The sequence below is a fragment of the Simochromis diagramma genome, unplaced genomic scaffold (genome assembly GCF_900408965.1).
Source record: "Simochromis diagramma unplaced genomic scaffold, fSimDia1.1 OVJJ01000596.1, whole genome shotgun sequence".
NCBI classification, from domain to species: domain Eukaryota; kingdom Metazoa; phylum Chordata; class Actinopteri; order Cichliformes; family Cichlidae; genus Simochromis; species Simochromis diagramma.
Window position 1 is genome coordinate 11,091,027 of NW_024387245.1, and position 26,933 is coordinate 11,117,959.

The window sequence follows — 26,933 nt, forward strand, 5'->3', positions numbered from 1 at the left end:
TTAAACCCATTGAAGCAGAGTAATTACCGTGAAACCCTACGGCAACATTATTATCCACTCGTGAAACTACAGGCGTCAGCTGCTGGCCTTTCATATGACTGTGTGTGTGTGTTTGTGTGTGTATACCAACTTCATTATTATTGATAAATATTCTAATGAAATGATATAGATATAAGGAAAGGAATACAAAAATTCAATACAATACCAGGCTAAGTATCTCAATGATATCACGCCTTTATCATAAAAGATAAAATACCTTCAAATTACCACAATGTAATATAACAATTTCATAAATACTATAAACCTAAACAGTAATTTCAGTCATAAAGTCTAACAAACAAACAAACAACAAAAGGAAACATTTCTGATCCCAGTATCACTGTTTTAGATTTGTGAGGAGTATTTGCCTGGATTATCTCAGCTCCTAAACAAAACAAAACTTCTGCTCAAGTAATTTTTTCATCTGCTGTAGTGCAAAGATACAATATTATGCAAAAGTCTTGAGCTATTACTCTTTTCTTTTTTTGCTTTTTAATGTTTTGCTTCCAGACTTTCTTGCGATTTTCAAAGAAGTACTCTTAAAGAATAGTTCTCCAGTTTTCTGAAGGTTTTTGACTTATTTTTAGTTTAGTCTTTGTACCTAACAATTTAAATAGGAATGTTTTTTTTTTCTTTAACCTACAAATCATCAAGTGCAAAACAGGCACCTACGCCAATGAACCAATTTTGTGTGGATATATTACAGACAACCAATTTTAAATTGTATCTTTTTGTACACTTTTTTACTTGCAGCCTGTCACAAAAGCACATAACTTGTTCTCATTTCTAAAAACAAATGAATCTAAAACAAAAAAACAAAGAAACACCAAAGATAACACAGTGTGACAGCCGCAAAACAGCATTTTTGCATTAAAAAGGGGACTCCCAAAGAGCTCTTAGCTAAAAGCTTGGCACATCTCAGTGTGGTGTGCAGGACAAATGAAGAATTGATAGGCCTGAAAAGCTATCTACAGCAGATGAGCAGTATTTGAAAGGTATGTCCTTGAGAAATGGGAAAAATCCAGCAAAGACTTGAGACAGGACCTGATGATGCATCTGGTCCTTCAGTTGACCCATCTACTGTTCACTGAAACCTCATCAGAAATGGTCTCAGGTGAAGGGTGGCTGTCAAGAAGCCATTCAAGAAGTGAGCTAGGGAGAAAAGGCTGAAGTATGCCAAATTACACAAGAACTGGACTGTAAAATCAGTGACAGCAGGTCTCATGGAGTGATGAATCCAAATGTGAAACCTTTGTTTCAAATAGTCATCAATATGTAAGGTTAGAAGAGAGGTACAACAGTAAGTGTTTGCAGCCATCTGTAAAACACAGTGGATGCTCTGTCATGGTTTGGGTCTGCATTTTGGCCAGTGGTGAATGAATTTTGCCTAATATATGTTAGCATATTTCAATAAACTGGTGAAAATATATCAAATTTTCCTAACAAAATATAAAGAAATTATGGTTGGCTAAAAAAAAAACCCTTCACAGTTTAAATCTAAAAAGTACATTTTTTAAGATATATAATTAAACTGAGGTAAAATGTGGGCTAAACGCTTTCTGTGTTTTCTACGTTCTTTCTGTGTCTGTGTGAGTTCTCTCTGGGTATTCTGGCTTCCTCCCACAGTCCAAAGTGGGGTTAGGCTAAATGGTGATCCTAAATTGCTCATATGGGTGCAAATGTGAGTGTGAATGGTTGTCTGACTGGCACACTTATCCCTGGAGTGGAATAAATAGATGGATGGATAGTAAATATGTTCTTCCTGCTTTGTAATTATGATAAAATGTATTTTAAAACTTCTTTTTTTCTTATTAATTTTACAGAAAAGAAGATGGAAAATAAAAGAGGACTCATTCCACTGGCCCATTCTCAATTACACAGTAGTTGTTACTGTTTTGGGTTTGTTTTCATAAGTCAAACTGCTGCTGGAGGGATCTTTTTTTGTCTCATTAAATGAAAACAGAAACTTTGATAGTTTTAGAGAGAGACAGAGAGGTTGTGGGGAGTGACGCAGGGGAGGCTGTTTGTTTTAATCTGGGATAACTTGACTTTTCCTCCACAAGAGGGAGACCAAATCCTGTTTATGAAACGAAATCTTAATGTGTCTCAAACCGAAGCTAAATGGTTTACTGCTGGCCTATTATGTAGCGTTGTAATGTAGTGTGAATAAATGTTTTAATATACTCACGTGTCCCCAAACCGCTACAGTCCTAATTAGTTTGGGTCATGTGAGAACATTTTAAAGAGGGGGCAGTGAATTTTGTAGCTCTGGGCAAGCTGTGGTTAAATTTTTAGTGGGAGGCAGTCAGTTGATTGACTGCTTTCTGTCCACACTTGAATAGACCAATATGTATATATATATAATAAAATAAAAAGTCATCAGAAAAGCACATCATTTTATTTGAACAAGTGCAGCATAATGGGGAAAGCTTAAAAAAAAACTCTAGACATTATTATTATTATTATAACAAGCTCTGTGATAGCAATAATGAAACACAGGTTACACAGTGCGTTAGTTCAAGGCTTTTTCTTAAGGGTCACTCTGTAGGGGGTAAATTGTTGATTTCCCCTCCATCAGCCTTTTTTATTTTTTGTCCTGAAAAATGACCTGATACTCGTTAGCATCGCCTCTAACCAAGCTCCTCTCCCCTCACGGCAGATATGTCCGCCGTGAGAAAGAAGGGGTAAAAAAAAAGAAAAGCCAGCCAGGGATTATGTGTCAGTTCCGAGGGAGCTGTTTGAACAGTGGGACGGAGAGGGAGCTAGAGACTCTTCTCCTGCTCCAGCTGCCATCCTACTCCTGCTCCTCCCCCTCCTCCTCCTCCTCTCCACCAGAACCACTTCTCTTTCTCATCACATCCAGAGGTAAATAAGCTAGGTTCAACTGTTACAGCCTCTTTTCGGGCAGATTGTTTACCTCCCTGCGCGTTTTCCGCCATCAGACAGCCACCGGGAGCCGTTACAGAAATCAGCCGAGGGGGTAATTCTGATTTGTGATGGGGGGTCTGTGCTTTGTACCCCTGCCTCCTTGGCGTCGGGTCGGGGTTACGCTTCCTTAGGCAAGTCCGAGGTCCACTTTCATAGCTGGAGATGCGACGATGAAGGCCACAGCAAGTGCGAAGTGCTAATCTAAAGCGATACGCGACCCGTGCGGTAAAAAGAGCGATATCGAATAAGCAGCACACGGCTAACCGGGTTTGATGCACTCCCGGTGATGCTAGCTAATGCAAGTTACAGATAAGGCTACACCTAGCCAGTTAGCATACATTAGCTACATCTTCAGTTGTTGCTAGCCGGCTAACCGCGAGTTCATTTTTGTCACTTTCACAGACGTCGTCGCTTCGCTCTTCCTCATAGCAAGGGTATGAAACAACTAAAATAATAACAACAGAGTATTAATGTAGTTATAAGTGTTGTCAAGACGAGCTAATGTCTCTGTTTTGTTTCCGGGCAGTCCCGGGAATCTTAACTGGCTCTGAAACAAAAGAAGAATTTTGAGACATAATTAGCTAACAGTGGCTTTTTCTTTTTAAATCGCCTTTGGATTTTGTTTTGTATGTTCCGTCGGCGAAACTGAAAGTATAAACACGGACAAGCAAGCTCAAGAGGCCAGAGACACAAAAACAACACACAGAAACACAATCGGTGTCACTTTATTGTGTTTTTTAAATGAGTGATTAAATGAGAGCTGTCACCACTCGAGTCTACTTGCCAGTGCACGACGTGCGTTTGAGATCTAAAGTAGTTGATTGCCGGTGTGTTTCCGCTCTCACTGTATTTTCGATTTAGAGCAGGTTGAAATTTTGCAACTGGATTGCATATCCTCAAGTTGTGTATGTATATAAGGGGAAATTGTACCGGGAGCAAGGTAGCATTTCCAACAGAGCCTTAAATCAATAACTGATAAAGCCATGCCCAGGCTTGTTGTCGGGCCTGTGTGAATCGTGTACCTCAGAGATTCAGTTATGCTGGCACTGTAATAATGCCCACTCGTGAACTCATACCATTTCTAATCCCCATCCCAGAGCAAGTACACTATAGCTGTCTGTAAAATAATGGGCCATTTCTTAATTCAGTCTTGTTGCCACTTTTTTTTTCTGTCTTTTGCAGCACTTTGGCGATGTGACATATAGGACGATTGGTGATATTGACCAACCTGTGCATTGACACGACCTCTTGACCTCATCTTCAGCATGAATGGTGACATGCCTCATGTTCCCATCACTACTCTTGCTGGAATTGCTAGCCTAACAGACTGTAAGTGCAACATCATCACAGCTTAAACACTAGAATTCAGACTAAAATGAGGCAAGACTAGTGATTACTTGAATGCCAAGCAGGCCGAAATTAACTGGGCATGTAGTTATAAGAACGCCTGAATACTAGTTATTGTCATTTCAGAGGTTATAGATTTATGTGCCCTATATCAGTTTCAGAAAATAAAAAAGAAACATATGTAAAATATATTGTGTGCATCATTGCATTTAATACACATTCTGAAACCTTTGGATTGTTTATCCAGATTAGAGTGTTGCTGCAAATTTAAATAGTGCATTGCCAAACAAAGTGTTACTTTTACATTACTTCTACATAGTGCATGTAAGTTGGGCGTCCTTACAGGCGTTTCCCTGTACAGTTTTATGCCATGATTTTCTTTTAACTGTCCTTTCAGTGTTGAACCAGCTTCCTTTGCCTTCTCCCCTACCTGCCACCACTGCTAAGAGCCTCCTCTACAATGGAAGGATCTCAGAAGAGGTCAGCAGCCTGCTGGTGTGTCGAGATGAGAGTCTAGTGACTCAGCTGGCGCATAGCCTTAACCAGGTTTCCACCGAACACATGTAAGTTTCACTCGCTGATCTTTCATACCTCGCTGCAGTACTGTTTTTTTTTTTTTTAACTCTTAAATTATTTTTGAATTGCACATAAACTATTGCCCTGGCAGTGTGTTATTTCAGAGTAATGACTGTTTAGCTCAGTACTATAGTCGGGTATTGCCAATTTAATGCCAGTGAGCACATTACAGTAGCTGGCTTTTGGGAATAGGTGGCTCTTACCTGTAACATAGATTGTTCTTATGTTTATTTTCCAGAGAGTTGAAGGACAACTTGGGCAACGATGAACCCGAGGGCGACATGCCAATGCTCCTACAAACTTTGCTGTCCAGGAATCCCAAAATCTTCAGGGACAAAAGTATGCAAACCCAGCACAAGGTTCTGGGTGGTAAGGAGGAGACACTGAGACATTGCTGTTGACTCTGCAGTTGATCTTGCTGCATGCTTTCTCTCTGCGGGTGCCTTAGTTTAGCTTAATTATTCACCTGAGCATATCTTTTGCCGGATGTGCTACTTAGGCCTTGTTTCATCCTGTGTGATTCCCACACTGCAGTCATTGTCACCACAGGAGGAAACTCTGGAATCACCACACTACACAGAATAAGCATTTTAGCCTGTTACAGGAAAGTGCAACTATTCACACTGTTACTGCTGGATTGCATCGCGCTGATTACAAGAACTGAGCTGTCATTGATGTTTTTTGTTTTGTTTTTCCCCCCCTTGTAAGACATACTAGGGAGTGGCAAGACAAATATGGAAACCACTGGCAAGTGTGTTGCCGAGTTTTTGTATAAATGTAGGTTTAGTTTTAATGGGTGAGCACTGGCGGTTACATTGTTTCAGCACAAAAGGTGAGGACAAATGCTAATGTTAACTACAGATACTTGTGTATTTGCCCTTTGCACCGATAGACCAGCCTGTAGAAAGTGAAAAACAGCCCCTGTATGGATTTTTGAAGAAGTTATCTTAATCACTTGATCAACAACAGTAATGGTCCAGTAAGTTTTGTGTTTGTCGTGGGATGGCCAGGTTTGCGCTGTCTCGTAACTAACAACAAAAACAGGGCTATTCTTTGTTTTGGTGACCAGCTTTCTAGTCAATTGCCTACAGCGTGCATAAAATAATTGTCTTAAATCAGTTTCGGCAGTCACAAGGCGTCTTCACCTAGTTGTTTGGACAGATCCTGGCTCTTTTATCTCCTAGTCTTTAAAGTCTTTAAAGACTTTAGTCTTTAAAGTCCTAGTCTTTAAATGAAGCTATGTTCCCTTATTTGCAAGGGGTCACCACAGTGGGTAGCTCTGGATGTTTAATTTGGCAGAATTTTTTGATTGTTTTTATTTGCCAGATGCAAACCTCAAAGGGTTTTGTGTCTCCTTCTGGGGTCAAACCAGGAATCTTTAGCTTGTCAAGTGAAACTACATTAAAGGTCTAAGCTATAGGACCAAAGAAATATCTTTTATACAATTTTATTGTTTAGCACATCCTTTAATTAGTTTTTTTTTTTTTTTTTTTACAGAGACTGTTTCTTCTATCCAGGTCTGTTGATTATTTAAAGTAGGGAATTTTTATCTTTTCATTTGTTTCTAGTGGATTGCAGTAGCTGTATAAATCTGGTAGACAAATGTCTCAAAATCTGGCTTCCCATTAGAGGTTAAGCTCTTCGTTGGCACTTGTGTGAAAAAGCCCTTTAAATCTATCTTCATATTGGTTATAAACTCAGATAATTAAAAAAACAAAAAAACAAACAAAAACAGAACACTATTTGTTTGATGTCTTCATTAGGTTAAAAAATACCTGTTGATGTTTATTCACCCTAATATAATTCGGTTCTCTGGAATTAATAATAAATAGGATCTGTCAAAAAAAATTTACAGCCAGAGAGAGAAACAGCCTAGCTCTGTTTGTTTTGTTGTCATTGGCTAGATTGCTCATTGCCATAGACATTTTCATATTTGGCTTTGGCTTTAGCTTGGGAAAGTTTTATTATTATAGGAACAGCCGCAATATCTCACAGTCACAGGTGGTAATTGTAGCAATTATTAATAATATTAAATATAGCAAGCAAACGTTTAGGCATCATTATTGAGGACAGTGGCAAATGCAAAATGAAAACAAGAAAAAGTAAACAAGTGTTTGTGGTAATGACCACACTCACAGCCCGTAAAAATGTGGAGTCAAGCATCATTTAATGCTAATGGATGATAATGTACATAGCCTCCCGCTTTGGTTTATTCTCGCCATACTAACCTCTTTCTTCGTCACTCTGAAATTCACTTTGTCAGATTTTATTTTCATTACTTGAAAATATAATGCTGCTCTTGCAGTTCAGTTCAGTACCAAACGCTCTGACATTGCAAACAAACTTGCATTATAAGACGATCACCCCACTGTTAGGACTGTGAAACCATGTTTTGTGTAATGCAACCACCATCACTAAACATGCCCTCAAAATGATCGCAGACTGGAATGGACACCTTTCCTGCATGGTTAATGGAAAAGGATGGGCAAGATTGTAGCAGGCCTGTTGTATTAAGTGTTAACTTTATTTTGCATCTGAAATGTTGTCTTTAACACAGTTTTTCATCCTGCATATTTAATGTTGCAACTTTCTTCCTCATGCCTCAGTGGTAGAGAAAATGTATATTATTATGTTTAAACAGGATCAGGATAATTTATAAAATACTTATTTGCTAAGACTTATTATAGACTTAATATCCTGGAATGAGAAAAATAACCTGCTTTATATTATAATATAGTGAACCCAGTATTCCTACTCAGTAGACAGGCTTGGTTTAGCTGGAGAAATGCACATGCTGAGCTTCTTGTTTGATATGTGTCTTATTTTTGTTGTTGTTGTTGTCTTTATCTCATAGGTGTAATGCTGCAGCCAATAGTGCAGCAGTATAAGATTACTCAGAATCAGGTCCATGGGAGTCCAGCCTCAAACTATCAGCAAACCACTGTCCCTCAGAGCCCCTCTGGGTAAAGCAGTGCCACCGTATTGTCTGATGATGAAAATCATAGGCATGTATTCCTCAGCTAAGGCTTCTTTTCCTTTGCTTTCCTCATCTGCAGATGCTTTACATCACCGCAGTCTGGTTCAGGGCCACGCTTTGTACCCCAGCAGAACAGCCCTATACCTAGTCCCTACACACCCCAGAGTCCCGCGGACTACATGCAGTACAATCCACCCAGTTATTCCCAACACCAACACGCTCAGCAAGGTGAGTGTAATGTTTGGTCAAGAGAAAAGTATCACATAAGCTGCATGTCGAATTGCCTTTAGTAACGACAGAAAATAGCAAACTGAAGTTTTATGTGCATTTGTGTACTTCAGCAACCAGTAACAGTGCACATGGTGACTTGGATAGACCTAGCTGGTTGTATGCAAATTACTTAACTGATCCCTAATAACATTATTAACTTATATACACCGTTAAGTGGTGAGAAAATGAGCAAATATCTAACTAGAATTTTAATTTAATTTTCATTTCAGTTACGAGTGGCTTGAGAAATATCCATGACAGCAAAGTCTCTGGACATCTATCAACTGATTTATCGAATCACAATACAAGACTGGGCTCAGATGAAGACTACATGAACGTGGCTCACAGACTGGGAAATGAGGTAATGTGGAAATTCAAGATATCATGAACTGGACCTCAGCTCAAACTAGGCGTGGGTGAAAAAATAAATAGAGCACAGTGTCGGGATATTTTACATGGCATTATTGCATCAATACAGGGAGACCAAATATTGATATTTGATTTAATAAATTAAAATACTCTGGAAATACTATAAACAAAATGGTTCGTCTCATACAGATGAGATGATGCTAACTGAGCAAACTTCGATTAAATCAGCTCAACCAAAAAACGACCCAACACTGGACACATTTAGCTTGACAACGCTACCGACTAATTCAGAGCAAGCTAATGGGTCAACTAATGAGTAAAAACAGGACAGCTAACTTGATCCCATTCAGTCACGGACTGATAGCAGACTGAGCCCATCTTATGGCAACATTTATGGCAGTGTGTGCTTAACAATCGAATTTTGTCACAACTAAAGTAAGATAAATTATTGGATAAAGCAGATGTTGACAAAGGTTAACTTTGAGGATGTAATTTGCAGTTGAAAAAGGTGATAAATCACAATATGTGTTATTGCAATACTCGGGATATCCCAAAATATAAAAAATCAGAAAAATATTGTATTGTGTCTGGTGACGTCTAGCTGACTGTTAAAATAATAAGAAATGTCTTGTGTTTCAATAGGAGCATGATTCTCCAATGAAGGCTGCCGCATTTTCAGTGAGATCCCCACAGTCAGCATGTTCTCCAGCTGGGAGTGAAGAGACTATACAAAGTATGCTGCCTTAGCAACAAGTTAATTCTTCATTTTTGTGTCTTCGCAAAAAAACCTAATACACTGCTACAGAAATCACGTTTGGCTTAAATCTGTGGTCTTCACAATTCCATCAAGTACTTTGTGTTTCTGCAGGATCTAGGCCTTCCCTCATAATGCAGTCGCCTCCGGCTGATGTGCCACGAGGTGCACCGCCTGACCAAATCCTCACCTCGTCTGATCGCAAGAAGAAACATAAGGAGAGGAGTAAAGAAGAAAGTGATCCGATGGAAAAAAATGCCTTGTACGATATAGTTAGTTCACCAAAAGACTCGACCAAGCTGACCTTAAAACTGTCCAGAGTAAAGGTTCAAGACATGGATCAATCTGAGGAGCTTCCCCCTGACGCAGATATGGAATTGGACCATGAAACAGTTATGATCAATAATAATAATAATAACCAGTTATCAAAACCTGCCCAGGAAGTTCCAAACAAGTTAGGAGCTGACGATCAAGCCAACTGTCAACAGGCTGCTGTGCGGTCAAATACCATTGAAACTGGTGTCACTGGCAGAGTTTCCTTTGATGATACAGAGATAGACACACTTGCAGAGATTGAGAGGATAGAACGTGAGTCAGCCAGTGACCGAGAACGATGGTCTAAAGAAGTTCAGGACAAAGGTGAAAATCTGTGTTTGTTTTTCCTCTGTGCTTCTTAGCATGTTTTTCTCATCTGTCAGGTTGTTTGTGTAGAGGTGCTAAGTTGTAGTGTTCTTTCTTTCAGACAAGCCGCTGAAGAAACGGAAACAAGACTCCTATCCCCAGGAACCCGGGACAGAGTCAAATGATGGGGCTGTCATTCATGGGGGCAACAGTGTCAGCAAGATGACACCCAAGAAGACGAATGCTGCAAGTAATGGTGCCAGTCGGCCTGCTTTGATGGTCAGTATCGATCTACAGCAAGCTGGCAGAGTAATAGGACAGCCTGTAGTGGTCTTGGAATCACAGCCGCTGTGTGAGGATCACCTACGTCGTCTGAAGTCAAACCCCGATGGAAAGGTCAAAAGGGTTGGTGATGACAGACCTGGGATCATCAAGCAGCATGCTGACACTCTCCAGAAGTCTGGCTCAGATGGACAACCGGAAATGTATAAACAGAAGCAGGAAAGCCAGCGTGAATCAAAACACAGACATGACGACAAAAGTGACAGCAGCAAGGGACCGTCAGATGACAGAAGGCCAGACCCCTCACGGCAGAAACTTGACAAGCATTCAAAGTCACGCCACAAAGAGGAAAAGAATCACAACAGCCACCGAATGCTTGAAAACCGACCCGACACCCCAAAAAACACGAGCAAGACAGAGCGCTCGAGACATGGAGAAGACAAAGGCAGGGATAGAGACAGGGATAAGGACAGAGAAAGACACAAGGATAGAGATAGAGCAAGAGACAGGGACAAAGAGAGAAACATAGAAAAAGAGAAGGAGAGAGACAGGGACAAAGACAGACACAAAGAAAAAGAGAAAGAGAGAGACAGGGACAAAGACAAAGAGAGACACATAGAAAAAGAGAGAGACAGGGACAAAGACAGACACATAGAAAAAGAGAGAGACAGGGACAAAGAAAAACACATAGAAAAAGAGAGAGACAGGGACAAAGACAGACACATAGAAAAAGAGAAAGAGAGAGACAAAGCCAAGGACAGGGACAGGAAACAGAAGATGTTAAGAGAAAACTGCAGTCGAAACTTAGCTGACCCGCATACTAAACCTGACAGCACCAGACTAAAGCACGATGGAAGCAAAAAATCAGCTGACCCCAATAGTCGACAGAGGACAGGCAATTCCAGCCTTAAAAATCCCCAAAATAAGGACCAAAAGACAAGCGAGGATGGCAACATTAAGTGCCAAGCTGGAGACAAACGTCAGTCCTTTGAGGCCAAACCGAGCGAATTCCCCTCATACCTGCTGGGTGGCAAGTCAGGGACCCTGAAGAACTTTGTGATTCCTAAATTGAAACGAGATGGAAAAGATAAAGATCCCCCAAATAAACTAGTAGAAGGCTGGAGCGAACCGCGAGTAAGGCTGGAGAGAGTCTCATTGGTAGATAACTTAAACAAAGGAGCTAAACCCGTTGTCGTGGTTAAAAAACTCAGCGTTGATGAGGTGAAAAAGATCATTAAGGAAAGCAGGAACGCGCACGGCTCCAGATCCAGGAACTGGTCATTTTGTGAGAGGACAAACAAGCGAAGCCACAGTATGATTAGCAAGAGATCCAAATATGCTGAGTTGGCCTCGGATGATGACCAAGACAAGGATGACGATGAAGACTCTGACAATGAGTGTGAGTATCGCTGCCTTTTATAATCTCATGTTCTCAGTCGTGTAAAAACTGAAGTCATGTATCGCCTCTGCTCCCACAGTAGCTTCTAAAAATGCTGCTCATTTTTTCCACGATCTGCATAAGGACCTGAAATAGTCAGTACCTGTTGCTATGGTTCAGTTCAAGAGAAAATATTACTCCTGGTGGATGTGCTTCCTCTTAAAGTTGCACAGAAATTTAATTGAAATTGTTCCTGTTTTGACCTTGAGCTTTTATTGCATGTGTTCTGGCAATTGTGTTCATCCTTTTGTAGTGTGTTACACTTGCTTTTCTATCTGTTTTTGTTTAATATTGTTAAAGTGTCTGCTGCCCACTTGTCCAGACCACTATTGAAGCATGTTTAATCTCAATTACAGTTAAATTAGTGATATCGTTAGGCCTTAAAAATTGCAAGTTTTTAGAAGAGCACATGGGAATTCTGTAAAATCTACCAAAGTGCTTTACTGTCTCTACTTCTGATGGAATTTCCTTTTATTTATTTACAGTATTTTGACAGTGATGCATTTTTTTTGTTTTCTTTGTGCACCACTATTGTGTATTTTAAGTCAAACCAGTATTTAACAAAAGTATTACATGAATTTTTTAGGAATTATGGCCATTTTTATACATAGTCCTCTATTTTCAGAGGCTCAAAAGCAAGTGGACAGTTGAAATAAAAGCAGGTTCGTGGCCAGAAGAAGCCAGTTCCCTTGTTATTTAATGACAGATGAATCAGATAAAATGTCTAACTCCCAAGTATTTAACTTGAATTTGGTAGCTTTTAATTGGAACTTAGCATGAGGTCCAAAGAGTAATGAGAGAAAGACGCCATCATTAGGCGGGAAAAACAAAACAAAACCTGTCAGAATGACAATAAAACCTTTACTTTTGACCCTCTAACAATGGAGTTAATGCAGTACAAACCTATAACCTCTCGGATTACAGCTCAAAGTGTGCACTTCAGTCACACCTTGACTGTTTGAGTTAAAGTCACCAGTGTTGGTGTGCAAAAGCAAAATTACAAAAATGTAACTTTTTCCTAAAAATTAGACCTAATTATAAATTATAGCCCTAATTGCATGTAAAGCAGTAATTTACAATGCAGATGCTGTCTCAACGTGTACTTTTCTCTGTTGTTGTTGTTTTAGATGCAAGGAAAAAGAAAAAGAAAGACCACGATAAGACGTGGAAGCATGAAGAGAGAAGAGGTTCTGGAGAACACCGTCGAAGTGGAGGTTTTCATAACGCTCGCCGAGGGTCTGGTAGCCGTCAGCGCGACTGGAGAGATGAAGATTCAGATGAAGGCTCTCTCCCACCGAGCCTGAGTGATGGTCAGATTTTTATTTTTATTTTTTTTGCATACGCTTACCAGTGGATAAGTGGATAATCAAATAATGTGGTGGCCAGTGAAGAGGGTGCTTTCACTTTTTGATTAGATTACAGCTGTCCTGTCATTCAGATTATTGTTATTTAAAATAATTGGTCATTCCAGTTCCTGGGGTGTGTAGAATACGACATCAATTTGTTTCTCTGTTGATGGCTTGAGGGTTGGTTGTTGCTGCTGCTGATTTGGGTACTATTGTGTGTGTGTGTGTGTGTGTTTAGTTGCCAGAAAGCAGAAGAAAAAGGATAAACTGAAAAACAGGAAGATTTATGATTCCAAGTTGACACCAGAGGGTATTGACCTGGCACTTTGAATTCTTTTAGAATTAATTCACAATTTATTTTATTAAAACATAATGTATTTGTATTAATCAGTTCTCAATGACGTTAATCTAACAGAGATGATGGACTCCTCCACATTTAAGAGATTTGCATCGAATATTGACAGCGTTCTTGAGAATCTCGAAGACGTGGACCTCACTGCCGCAGGTAGTTATGATTTACTCTGCTGTTTTCAGACTCTTTGACATTTATCGAGTGTCACATTAAAAAATAGTGACATTGTAACTCTGTGCCAGATGATGACGAAATACCTCAAGAGCTCTTACTTGGAAAGCAGCAGCTGAGTGAGCTGGGCAGCGATTCTGCTAAGATTAAAGCTATGGGCATCTCTAACAAGGTGAGAAGGACATGTTCTTGCAGTGTTAAATTGTTACACTCATGGTGACAGCATTTTGTCATTGTAAACAACCTTAAATGACACCTACTGTACGGTTAAAGTAACCAATTCTTTTTTCCTGCAGTTTTCTTCTAGTAAACTGGTGAAGTTTTTGAATATTTTGGAGAGGAACATTCAGGACAGCGTCAAACTTTCTACACTAATGAACCATGTAAGTTCTCAGCCTGATCTTAGTTATGCTGTTCAGGCTCAAAATGTGAAATTTATTTCCTTTTTTAAAAAACTGAATCACAGGGCAATGACTCCATGGATGAGGAGCGGTTGTGGCGCAACCTCATCATGGAGCGGGTGACCAAGTCGGCCGATGCTTGTTTGACTGCACTCAACATAATGACGTCTCCGCACATGCCAAAGGCTGTTTATATAGAAGATGTGATTGAGAGGGTGCTGCAGTACACCAAGTTCCATCTGCAAAACTCTTTGTACCCTCAGTATGACCCAGTCTACAGAGTGGATCCCCACGGAGGTCAGCCACAGCTTTATTACGTTCTTTTTAGCTGTTTTAACACGTACAGCAATAATCATGATTTCCAAGAGATTAAAAAAAATGTGTGTATTTTAGCATTTTGGAGTTTTTAAAACTTTACTTACTTGAATTTCTTACGGTATTTTGGTAGTGCTTGATAATAAAGCCAGTGACTTTTGGTGTGACTAATAGAAGTTTTTTATACATTTCAAATTCTCTTGTCCTCCTTTTGGCCACAAATCATTTTAAATCTAAAACTAATGCATTTACCTTTACCAAAGTTCCTCCCATGTAACATACATTGTGGGCTGTAACATCAAGTATTTCTTATCAGCTGATGTTAAGACCCTGGATTTGAATCTAAAGATTGTGTCAGAATATCTGAGAAATTCTAACATATTCCTTCTGGGTTTTTTTTTGTTTTTTGTTTAAATAATTTATTCTTGTTTATTTATCGGATCTTCCTCACCCAGGTGGCATGCATACTTCAAAGTCCAAGAGAGCCAAATGTTCTACCCACAAACAGAAGGTGGTAGTCCTGCTCTACAACAAAGTGTGCGATATCATCAGCAGCATCTCTGAGCTCCTTGAAATCCAGCTGCTTACTGACACCACAATTCTGCAGGTGCAGTTTTGAATCTGCCTTCACATCACTCAGATTTGTGTCCTCATGTCACCTTGGCTGTTGAGTTAACTCATATCTCACTGCTTTTGTGCCCATTTTTTAGGTCTCCACCCTTGGCATTACACCATTTTTTGTGGAGAATGTTAGTGAACTGCAGTTATGTGCCATCACACTAGTGACTGCGGTGAGTATTACTATAGGTGCTTCTGAAATTGATTTGGATTAGGTTTTTGATGGGATGCTTCAGTGTGACGTCTGGACTGGTGTATTTTGATGCGGTTGTTTCTTGTTTGACTCTCGTGTAGGTGTTTTCTCATTACAAGAAGCACAGGCAGCTCATTCTTGAAGAGATTTTCACCTCCCTGGCCAGACTGCCGACTAGTAAACGCAGCCTGAGGAATTTCAGGTAACTACAACCAGAGTAAATATTTGCTCAATATCAGATGTTTATTGAGGCCCCCAGTGTAACATAAGGAAACTGATGTCTCATACTCCCCAGGCTGAACAGCAGTGACTCAGATGGAGAACCTTTGTATATCCAGATGGTCACAGCCCTTGTTCTTCAGCTCATCCAGTGTGTGGTCCACCTTCCCTCTGAGAAAGAGACAGAGGATGAGCACAATAAGAAGGTGACATTAAGGTTTTAATAGATTTTTTTAAAACCATATTTGCCTTCAATAAATACCCAAAACATGTATTTTAAGAGATGCTCAAACTGTTTTTTATTGGGTATTTATTGTCTAGGTGGATAAAGATGTCCTTATTACAAACTCTTATGAAACTGCCATGAGGACAGCTCAGAACTTCTTATCTGTGTTCCTCAAGAAGTAAGTCGTTGTTCCTACTCTTGCTATAACCTGTCATGTCTGTGTGACTGTGACTCCTTATATGTTGTATCTTTTTCTGTGGAATAAGCTGCACTGCATGTGTTGCTATTCTGTAAGTACTCTGCATGTTTCAGGTGTGGCAGTAAACAGGGAGAGGAGGATTACAGGCCGCTGTTTGAGAACTTTGTTCATGACCTGCTGTCTACAGTTAACAAGCCTGAGTGGCCTGCTGCTGAGCTGCTCCTGAGTTTACTGGGCCGGTTGCTGGTGAGTGTCACCACTCGTCATCTGCCCACTAGGAAAAAGTTGCAGATGTTTGGTTTTCTTATGACATTTCTCCTCCTTGTCTTGTGTTCCAGGTGCACCAGTTCAGTAACAAGCAGACAGAAATGGCACTCAGGGTGGCATCGCTGGACTACCTTGGCACTGTCGCTTCCCGTCTGCGTAAAGATGCTGTCACTAGCAAGATGGACCAAAAGGCTATTGACCGCATCCTCAGAGAGGTAGACTACCAGAAGTTGTTTAACAGATAAAAAACCAACCGAGATGTCGATCTGCTTTTAAAATGCTTTTGGCATTTTTTCACAGACTGAAGGCAGCGACGAGATACCAAAACTACAGAAGGCTTTGCTCGGCTACCTAGATGAGAACCTTGAGACGGATCCATCATTGGTGGTGTGTTTTTAACTTGATTTTTCATGAACTAAAATCTACGGAACTGCTTTCGTGTTTTAAAAAGATGTATTATACTCTGCCCTTATATATTTATGTGTTTGTTTCATCCAGTTTGCTAGGAAGTTTTATATTGCCCAGTGGTTCAGGGACATTACAAGTGAGGCAGAAAAGGCAATGAAGTCTCAAAGTGAGGATGACGAGGACTTGAAAGGTCACCATCATTCCAGGGATGTTGACTCGACCGCTGAGATCATGCAGAAGGCGGAGGCAAGGAAGAAATTCCTCCGCAAGGCTGTCAAGACGTCAACATCGCATTTCAGTTCCCTGAGGTAAATAGTGCTTCACTCACGACACTACTTCGCCACATTGCTCGTTTGTCCTCTCATCCTTATAGTAAACGATCCTCTCGACTTTTCTTTCAGGATGAACTCTGACACAATAAACTACAACGACTCCTGTCTGATTGTTAGATATCTGGCCTCCATGAGGCCGTTTGCACAAAGCTTTGATATTTATTTATCACAGGTAAGATGATCATTAGCTTGAATAAGCTTAAACACCAGTGACTGTTTATATTGTGTCAGCTGTCATTAATTTTTTCTCTCTACGGCTTCAAACTAGATCCTGAGAGTGCTGGGAGAGAGCGCTATTGCAGTCAGAACTAAAGCTATGAAGTGTCTCTCTGAAGTAGTGGCTGTAGATCCAAGTATCCTGGCACGGGTAGGTCATTCAGTATCGACTGCTACTTGGCTCTTGCAGCTTGTCTGACACAGAACGTGTTTCAGCTGTTGTGACTGTGCAGATTTGTCCGCAACTGAGCACCAGAGCTGTAAATGCTGCCCTGCTAACGTGCTGCTCATGGCTCGATGCCACAGAGATTGATAGCTATAGTTCTGTCCTGTCACTGTCCTAAACTAATTTTCCTTCTTTATTTTTTAAGCTGGACATGCAACGTGGGGTTCATTGTCGCCTCATGGACAACTCCACCAGTGTGCGAGAGGCTGCTGTGGAGCTCCTCGGCCGTTTTGTGCTAAGTCGACCTGAGCTCATTGAACAGTACTATGACATGCTCATTGAAAGGATACTGGTAACTTCTTCTTCTTTCCTCCAGTCCTTTAACTACATGAGTGTTAACCTATTGATGTGCTAAAGTCTAGATTTACTTTAATCACAACATGTGTTCTTTTATGGGTTTGTAAAGAGAAATTTGTCCTGGAAAGTTTAATTCAAAATACAAAAGTTCATAAGAGTTTAAAACATTTTTTTTCCTACAGTGCCACCTAAAGATCAAGTGAAGAACTGCAGGAATATATTTCTGTTATTATTTTCTCTTATTCTTCCTGTTTGCCATTATATTTATCTATCATTTTCAGTGTGTATATATATATATATATATACATACATACATACATACATACATACATACATACACTGGATAAGTAATACTTTTGGATTTAGCTCCATAAGTGACAACAAAAGGAAACTACTAATGTTCAGTTGTTCCTTTGTCTTTGTCAGGACACAGGCATCAGTGTGAGAAAAAGAGTCATTAAGATCATGAGGGATATTTGTCTAGAGCAGCCAGACTTCCACAAGATCACCGAGATGTGCGTGAAGATGATCCGGAGGGTCAACGATGAAGAAGGGATCAAGGCTGGTGTTTTTGTTGTTGTTTTTGTTTAATGTACATTTTTACAGTCGACTGTTGGTAGTAGCGTTCATATACAGTGTGTCTAACTAAACATCTTTTCCTCTGCAGAAACTGGTGAATGAGACATTCCAGAAACTCTGGTTCTCCCCGACGCCGAGCCACGACAAAGAAGCCATGACCAGAAAGATCCTGAACATCACAGACGTGGTGTGTATTATCAGGACAAAAGGGAGAAACAAAAAAACAAAAAGTGATCTTATTTAAATAAGTAAAATGAACTAACTTGTGCTTTTTCTTTTTTTTTTAAATTTTTTAATTTTATTCCAGGTGTTGGCATGTAAAGACTCAGGCTACGACTGGTTTGAGCAGCTTCTCCAAAATGTTAGTTGACTTTGTTGCTGTCTCAGAAGCTGCTTGTCTGCATTTTTTCATTTGGCACTCTTTTTAATTACTGTGTTGGGTCATTTTTCTTTTTTTTTTCTTTTTAGCTGCTGAAATCAGAGGAGGATGCTTCGTACAAACCTGCAGGGAAGGCTTGTGTTCAGCTAGTGGACAATCTAGTGGAACATATACTAAAATATGAGGAGTCTCTTGCGGGTAAATGTATTTTGCTAAAAAAAGAACAAACATAGGTGTGTATTTGCTTATAAAAGTCTTATTACAGATAATAACCCTGTTGTGTTTGTGTCTCAGATTGTGAGGACAAAGGGGTCAGCTCAGGTCGTCTGGTAGCGTGCATCACCACTCTCTACCTGTTTAGTAAAATCAGGGCAGAGTTAATGGTTAAGCATGCCATGACTATGCAGCCCTACCTGACCACCAAGTGCAATGTAAGTACTGTGATAGTTTTTTTTTATTTTTCGAATGTTTGAGATACTCACAGGCAAGCTAAACATGGACCTGGACAGTGAAGCTGCCATGTGTTTTTGTGCTGTCATCTGTCAGAGTCAGAACGACTTCATGGTGATATGCAACGTGGCTAAGATCCTGGAGCTGGTCGTGCCTCTGATGGAACACCCGAGTGCGACTTTCCTCACTACCATCGAAGAAGACCTAATGAAGCTTATCATCAAATACGGCATGACGGTAGGTCTCGTTTGCAGCTCGCTGCTTTTAGAGGTAGCTTTAAAAACCACAAACAGCGTGTGAGACAGTTGTTCTGATACATCCTTTTGTGCTCCCCAGGTTGTGCAACACTGTGTGAGCTGTCTTGGTGCTATCGTGAACAAGGTCACACACAACTACAAGTTTGTTTGGGCTTGTTTTAATCGGTACTATGGTAAGGATTTTTTCTTTTTTTTAAGACAAAACACAACCACATTTCCCAAACATTTGTTGTGTTTAGTTATTTAAGAGTCCTTACTAATCTAATATGACAGTGGAGTTTAAAAACAAACACACACTCTCAGACGAGCTGGTTGTTTTCTTTGTGACTCAGAAAAACTTTGCCAATAGGGAAGTTGCAGAGTGCCCTCTGGTGGGCAAAGTATCCAACATCAACATGGTTGAAATGTGTTTGTTCTCTCTCCTGCTTGCTTTTAAATTGTCAGTCATCGGCTGTTATAAATGTTAGTAACAAAATATCGACAAATTATCAATATCAGGTATTAATAGAGCCAGTACTTTAAGCCAGTTATGAGTTTGTGCCAAGCTGATGCACAAAACACAATGTTATGATTTCAGTCAGTAGATCACAGCTTTTCCTCTGTCGCTGTGGATCCATAAGCAGCCAGAAAGAAAAAGGATGATGGCTGATATTATGATTTTTTTTTTTCTCCTCTCAAAAGCTAGTTAGTTGTGAGCTCCTTTTTACAGGTTTAAAAGGGTTGTTGCTAGTCTGTGAACTGTTACTAAGGAATCGTTGCCTACTTGTTTCACGTCTTTGTTTTTGTCTCTGAGAACCTCACCGTGATGTGTTCCACTTTATGCTGAACTGTCACTTAATGCTTGAGTTTTTTGTTTCAAAGGCATTTCTACTGTGAAATAAAGCAGAAAAGGTACAAATTGGTGGATAAAAATTCTCCTGAAATGAAAAGCTCTGTGAAAACCTAAACTATATAAGCGCAGGTCAGGAAATGCAGTCGTTCAACTTATTACTTCACATTAAAGCTCACTTGACTGTTTGTGTTATCTTATAGGAGCGTTAGCAAAACTCAAGACACAGCACCAAGAGGATCCCACCAGCTCCACCCTGGCTGCTAACAAACCCACTCTTCTGCGCTCGCTCTTCACTGTGGGGGCTCTGTGTCGACACTTTGATTTCGATCAAGAAGAGTTCAAAGGTGCTAACAAGGTAAACCCTGGCCCTTCGCTTAAATGTTGTAGTGGCTCCATGGAGTTGTTGTTAAGAAATTCTCTTAACTCATGAAAGATCGACCTGTTTTGAGACTGGGAGGCAGGGTTTCAGCATGAAGGGTACCCAGCATGAATGAATGTGAATGAAGACTGCAAGAGCTGTTTTGATTGCTGGGTCTCTTTGTTTCTTAGATTGTCATCAAGGACAAAGTGTTGGAGCTTCTGCTGTATTTCACTACTCACGAAGAGGAGGAGGTCCAGATCAAGGCAATCATAGGTTTAGGTATATATCCTACACCTCAGAAAAGGCTCGTATAGATGTGTTTATAGTGTCACTTAATGTTTACAGCTTTCTTTTAACTTTGACTTTTGTTTTCTTTGTAAATCTGTATTTTAAATCAATTCCTCTCTTCCAAGGGTTTCAGTTCATCATGCACCCAGAGCTCATGTTTGTGCAGGAGTTGAAGGTTCTTTATAACAGCATCCTGTCGGACGAGAACAGTTCAGTCAATTTGAAGATCCAGGTCCTCAAAAACCTGCAGACATACCTGCAGGAGGAGGACTCTCGAATGCAGGAGGCTGACCGTGAATGTGAGTTTAACAGTTCCGGCTCACGTCCATTGTTATCCATGCACATGCAGTGAAACATGGCAGCCACTCAATGTGACACCTGCGCACTCACCAGGCTGATGTTTTTGCTTCTTCAGGGAAGAATAAAGCCAAGCAAGAGGATCTCAAGGAAATGGGGGACATCTCATCGGGCATGAGCAGCTCCATAATGCAGATTTATTTGAAGCAGGTTCTGGAGTCCTTCTTCCACTCGCAGTCCACAGTTCGGCACTTTGCCTTGAGTGTCATCACCCTGACTCTCAGTCAGGGCCTCATTCACCCTGTACAGGTGTGTTCACAGTCTTACATCAGTATAGCCTGATAAGGTTTATTTACATTTTCTGAATATTTTTTTAGGTGGGTTTTTGAAATTAATTTTTTATGTTTTGCAGTTTGCATACTCGTGAATTGTAAATTGTTGTTTCAGTGTGTGCCCTACTTGATCGCTATGGGAACAGACCCGGAGCCAACAATGAAGAACAAGGCCGATCAGCAGCTGGTGGAGATCGACAAAAAATACTCAGGCTTTATTCATGTGAGTTGGCTTGTGGTTTTTGACAACTGGAAAAATGTGAAAGTGTAAAAAGAGGTGGGAAAATAGAACTTTCTGTGTAATAAATGTATTTACATCTAATACTTTTATATTATTACATTCTGCAATTTGTTTGTTTTTTTAACTCACACCTGGCTTAAAAAACTCAGGCTTTAAAAATAAATTGTATTTCAAACGTCATCATTTAACGTGCCCACCTAATGAGTTATCTCACTGTTTTTTGGGGGGGGGTTTTGCAGATGAAGGCTGTCGCAGGGCTGAAGATGTCTTATCAGGTGCAACAGGCCATAAATGGATCCAAACACGCTGTCATTCGTGGTTTCCGTCACGACGACTCCGACTCGGCTCTCTGCTCTCATCTCTACACCATGGTCCGTGGGAACCGCCAACATAGACGGGCTTTTCTAATTTCCCTGCTCAACCTGTTTGACGACAGCTCTGTAAGTTCACCTCTTTACTTTGGCATGATTGGCCTTTGTCAGGAGATATTTAGGTTGCTGTATTTGCCCTCAGAAGAGCAATTACACCTGTTTGTTATTTAAAAATGTGCGTTTTTGACTTTGTCTCCTGCAGAAAACAGAGGTGAACATGCTGCTGTTCATAGCAGATAACTTGGCCTGCTTCCCTTATCAGACCCAGGAGGAACCTCTTTTCATCATGCATCATATAGACATTACCCTGTCTGTCTCTGGTAGCAACTTGCTCCAGTCATTTAAAGAGGTGCAAAGCTTTGTCTAGTTTTGTTTATCAGTTGTTATGCTTGGTCGCTGTGCTCAAGAGAAGATGCATATCTGACCTTTCTTTTGTCATTTGTGCAGTGTTTACGGAAAGAGCCTATAAGGCATGAAAAGAAGATGAAGATGAATAAGAAAAAGAAAAAGAAGAAGCATTCTCGGAGGAGGAGCTACAGCTCTGATGACGACGACGATGATGAAAAGGATGATGAAAGCAGCAGCACATCCAGCAGCAGTGACGAGGAGGAAGATGTAGTGCAGAGGAAAAAGGGTTCCGATTCCGACTCTGACCTGGACGATGAGGACGCAGTGATGGACCGTCTGCCTGAAAACACCAAACCTCTGCTGGAGTTTGCCAGTGCGTCACAGGGCATTTTGCTGCTGCTGGTGCTCAAACAGCATTTGAAGAATCTGTACGGCTTCTCGGACAGGTGGGCCTCGGAGAAAATGTTAATCTTTTATTATCTCTTTGTGAGCAATGCAAATCACTTTACTGAGCAATTTTGTTTGTGTTACAGCAAAATCCAGAAGTATTCACCGACAGAGTCTGCCAAAGTATATGACAAGACAGTGAACAGGAAATCTAAGGTGCACTTCAACCCTAGTCAGACACTGGATTACCTAAGGAGTGATCTGGCCAACACAGATCTCAGCTACGAGGCCAAGAAGAACATTGCAAAACAGTATTTGGATGTAAGCTTTCAATATACTCGTGTCTCCGTTTGGAAACATAAGCAGTAGCTGTGTCCGTTAGTCTGCATGTAATAATGACGGGAAGTCTTATTGGTTTTCTGTCCGAGAAACTGTTTGTCCTTGTTTGTAAAACACGTGCAGGGTAGAAATGATCATTATTACATTTTTCCTGCCTTCAATTTCTTAGTTCAAGGTTCTAATGGATCATTTGGATCGGGATGAAGAGGACGAGGACGGTGAAGCAAATGCCAATGCCAGAAACAAAGCCATTACTTCACTGCTGAGGGGTCCAAAACCCCGAAACCACAACCACAGTAATCATGCAGCTCCAGTGGAGACAGATGATGAGGAGAGCGAGGATGAAGATCCCCCTGCTGTAAGAACTTTATTTGTTTTCCTCATGGTATCTGCTACAATGCTGGAAATATGTGGTGGTGTTTGTTATGCTGGGTTAAAAGTGCCAGAAAATGACAGATTGAAGCAAACTGACTTTTATTGCATGCATACACATAAAGACGCCCACACCATTGAACATTTATTGGATTTTCCTCTGTAGAGAGGGGCTTATGGTAATGTTAGTATGTACAGTGTTATGATTTGAGCACTTCTACAGAGGTCAGACAAATATTATAGATATAAAAATCATGTGTAAAAGAGGGCTTTCAGCAGACTGGAGTCCTGTGAAAAACACTCCATGATTCAACACCTTGTAGAACCACCTTTAGCAGCAATAACTTAGCAATAACACAGCAATAACTCTGTGTGATTTTATCAGCCTCTTACATTTTTATGGAAGAGTTTTGGCCCAAACATTACTTCAGTTCATTGAGGTTTGCAGGCATTCATTTAGACGCAGCTCTTTTAAGGTCCCAGCACAGCATTTCAGTCAGGCTGAGGTCTGCACTTTGACTGGACCGTTACAGCACCGCGATTCTTTTCTTTTTCATTCTTTTTCTACTAATGTGCTCAGGATCATCGCCCTGTTGTATGACCCAGTTTGAGCCAAGCTGCTGTCAGCTGCCAGATAGACGACCTCACATTTGACTCTACAATACTTTGTTATAAAGAAGAGTTCATTGTCGACTGCAAGGTGTCCAGATCCTGTAGCTGCAAAACCTAAATCCTCACTTAGTTTTCATCAAACATGGTGCTGTGCATTATGAACAAATATCTCCACTTTGGCATCATCTGTTCAAAGGACATTGTTCCAGGAGTCTTGTGGTTTGTTCAGATGCAGTTTTGCAAATCTAAGCCCTGCGGCCGTGTTCTTTTTAGAGAGATGAGGCTTTCTTCTGGGAACCCTTCTAAACAAGCAGTACTTGTTTAGTCTTTTGGCTAATGAACTTTAACATTTAACTTTCTACTGCCCTGTAGAGTCTGAGATGTAGCTTTTGGATTTTTTTGCAGTTTCTCTTAAGGATTGCACAATCTGACCTTGGGGTGATTTTGCTGGAATGTCCATGGCACTATGTGACGCTATGTTAACACACATCTGAATGCTCTAGAGCAGAAAACAGCTAAAACCTCTGCTTTTACAAAGGTGCTCAAATTTGCTGACGATCAGCTTTAAAGTGCATTCGATTAGCAGCATACTTATACAGCAGCAACTTAGCCACAGGGCAGATCACTGTACTTAAACCCTGCAAAGCATAACCAAATAAATTACAGTAGATTACTTCAACACCGCCGATATTACAAAGTTGTACTGTACATTTATATTAATGTTTACAAACAACAGACGTGAAGAATGATTTTCAGTGTTTAACAGTGCATTGTATCTACAGCATATCCATTAACGTATTATCCCCACATAAATAAGAGTTTCTGACACTGCCTGTCATTCACAGCGAAAGCCAAGGAAAGATGGAGACTGTGCAGAGGATTCAGGTAACATGAACGAGACAGTAGAGGTAATGGACATCGTAGCCATCTACTGTCGCAAATACAAAGACAGACCGCAGATTGCCAGGGTCGTCCAGAAGACCAGAAATGGCTACAGTATACACTGGATGACTGGATCTTACTCTGGACCCTGGGCTGTCGCAAAGAAACGGGACGGCCGCAAAAAGGTGCCTTGGGTTGACAATATCAAGGAGTCGGACATTATTTGCAAGAAAATCTCTTTGACAAGCGGACAGAAGCTCACGAGCAAAGTGGCACAGACGTTACGGGCGCTGTACGCTGCCAAGGAGGGGACTAAGAGTTAATCAAAGAGATTAGTGAAACATCTTGCACAGCTCAACACTATGGATCCAATATGTTACATACACAGAAGTTAGATTAACGTCCTGGTGGTGGAAGAGTGTTGTAAACACGTCTGTCTAAATACACACGTGTTCAAAGGCAAGAAAAAGACAAGAAGGAAATGTTTAGGAAAACATTGTGTGGGAGTTCCTTCGCTGTTGTGCAGCAACTTGGTTGTTTGATTTTTACTCCCACTGTATTATAGATGAACTAAAAAAACGTGTTTATATCTGAACATAATTCTGTAAAAAAAAAAACAAAGTGAATGTTGGAAATTAGTGTATTGATGATGTTCTTAATAAAGTGGTTTTTGAATTTAAACTAGCACCAGATGGATTTATTCACTTGACCTGAACTTCCACAACTTCTAACTTTTGTTTTTCTCCTGTTTTAGACATTTTTGTTTATTACCTTCATTCTATAATGGACTATCTTTGATATAATTTATTTATGTTCAGACAAGTGCAGTATCTGTGCCATTATTGTTTTTAATATAGATTTTGATGTTATAGAGCACAGAGGAACAAAAAAGAGCGAGCGCCTGCTCTTCTGATGGAATAAATACTGCAATAAATTTTTCTTACATCTTTGTTACTTGTTTGCGTTTTTTTCTCCTGCAGGCATCAGACCGTGTAATGTGCTTGGTTTTTATTTTCCCACTGTGTGTTTGACACAGATAAATAGAAGTGATTCTATGAAGTTAATTTCAAAAAGGCACATAAGCCCATGTGACAGAAAGATTAAACTCATCTGTCAATGATTCATAATATGTTACCACGTTCAATTTATTGAGCAAAATTTGTCATAAAAGGTACGAATTTTTAATCTGCTGTGGGCACTTTGTTCCTGTCTAACGAGCTTGTGTGTTTTATAAGTATTAGTGTAAATATAATCATACTAATAGGTATATGCAGTTTTTTTACGTACACCTTTCTACCACTGAGTTTACCCCCTTTTTGCCTTCAGAAGGGCTTTAATTTGGGGGGGGCACGGATTCAACAAGGAGCTGGAAACATTCCTCAGATATTTTGATCCGTATTGACAGTGTCACACAGTTGCTGAAGATTTCTTGGCACTGCATCCCAAAGGTGCCCTATTGGATTGAGATCTGGTGACTGTGAAGGCCGTTTTAGTACAGTAAACTCACTGTCATGTTCAAGAAACCAGTTTGAGATTATTTGAGCTTTGTGACCTGTTGTGTTATTCTGGTGAAAGCAGCCATCAAAAGATGGGTACACTGTGATAATAAAGAGATAGATGGTCAGCAACAATAATCAGGTAGGCTGTGGTGCTTAAATTATGCTCAGTTGATACTAAGGGACCTAAAGTGTACCAAGAAAATATCCCTCACACCATTACAGCACCAGCAGGCTGAACTGTTGATACAGTGCAGGATGGGTGTTTATTTGTGTTGTTTACCCTAAATTCTTACCATAAGAAATTGAAACTAATCAGACCAGGTAACATGTTTTCAGTCTTCTTTTGTCGAGTTGTGGTGAAGTGTAGTATCAGTTTTCTGTGTTTAGCTGGCAGGAGTGGCACCTGGTGTGATCTTCTGCCACTGTTCATCTGCTTCTGATTTCAGTGAATTCAGAGATCTTCTTCTGCACAGCTTGGTTGTAAGGAGTTGCTATTACAGTGACTGTTGCCTTGTTTTCGACTCAAAGCAATCTAGCCTGTCATCTGACCTCTGGGATCAACAAGGCATTTTTGCCCCGAGAACTGCTGCTTGCTGGATATTTTCTCTTTTTCGGACCATTCTCTGTAAACCCTAGAGATGATTGTGTGGGAAAATCCCACAAAATCCATGCATGAGATACATGCCATGTGTCAATTCAATTCAATTTTATTTATATAGC

At 40.3% G+C, this 26,933-nt stretch overlaps 1 protein-coding gene across 1 annotated transcript; it reads left to right on the top strand.

Moving 5' to 3' along the window:
• Positions 1-2,905: 2,905 nt before the first annotated feature.
• Positions 2,906-25,664, top strand: LOC120714080 (nipped-B-like protein). The gene is made up of 47 exons (XM_040000122.1): positions 2,906-3,019; positions 4,150-4,296; positions 4,712-4,877; positions 5,129-5,259; positions 7,745-7,853; positions 7,947-8,095; positions 8,368-8,498; positions 9,149-9,239; positions 9,375-9,899; positions 10,003-10,730; positions 10,851-11,562; positions 12,729-12,911; positions 13,186-13,257; positions 13,363-13,452; positions 13,542-13,642; positions 13,767-13,853; positions 13,937-14,168; positions 14,642-14,793; positions 14,897-14,977; positions 15,099-15,199; positions 15,293-15,422; positions 15,538-15,620; positions 15,755-15,887; positions 15,980-16,123; positions 16,209-16,295; positions 16,407-16,624; positions 16,718-16,820; positions 16,917-17,015; positions 17,236-17,382; positions 17,814-17,948; positions 18,055-18,153; positions 18,274-18,327; positions 18,435-18,543; positions 18,640-18,776; positions 18,892-19,032; positions 19,132-19,225; positions 20,085-20,239; positions 20,434-20,524; positions 20,659-20,832; positions 20,949-21,139; positions 21,278-21,385; positions 21,643-21,843; positions 21,977-22,123; positions 22,222-22,568; positions 22,656-22,830; positions 23,018-23,206; positions 24,678-25,664. The coding sequence occupies exons 2-47, from the start codon at positions 4,233-4,235 to the stop codon at positions 25,035-25,037; spliced, it is 7,956 nt and encodes a 2,651-aa protein (XP_039856056.1). The 5' UTR covers positions 2,906-3,019; positions 4,150-4,232; the 3' UTR covers positions 25,038-25,664.
• The last annotated feature ends 1,269 nt before the right edge of the window (positions 25,665-26,933 follow it).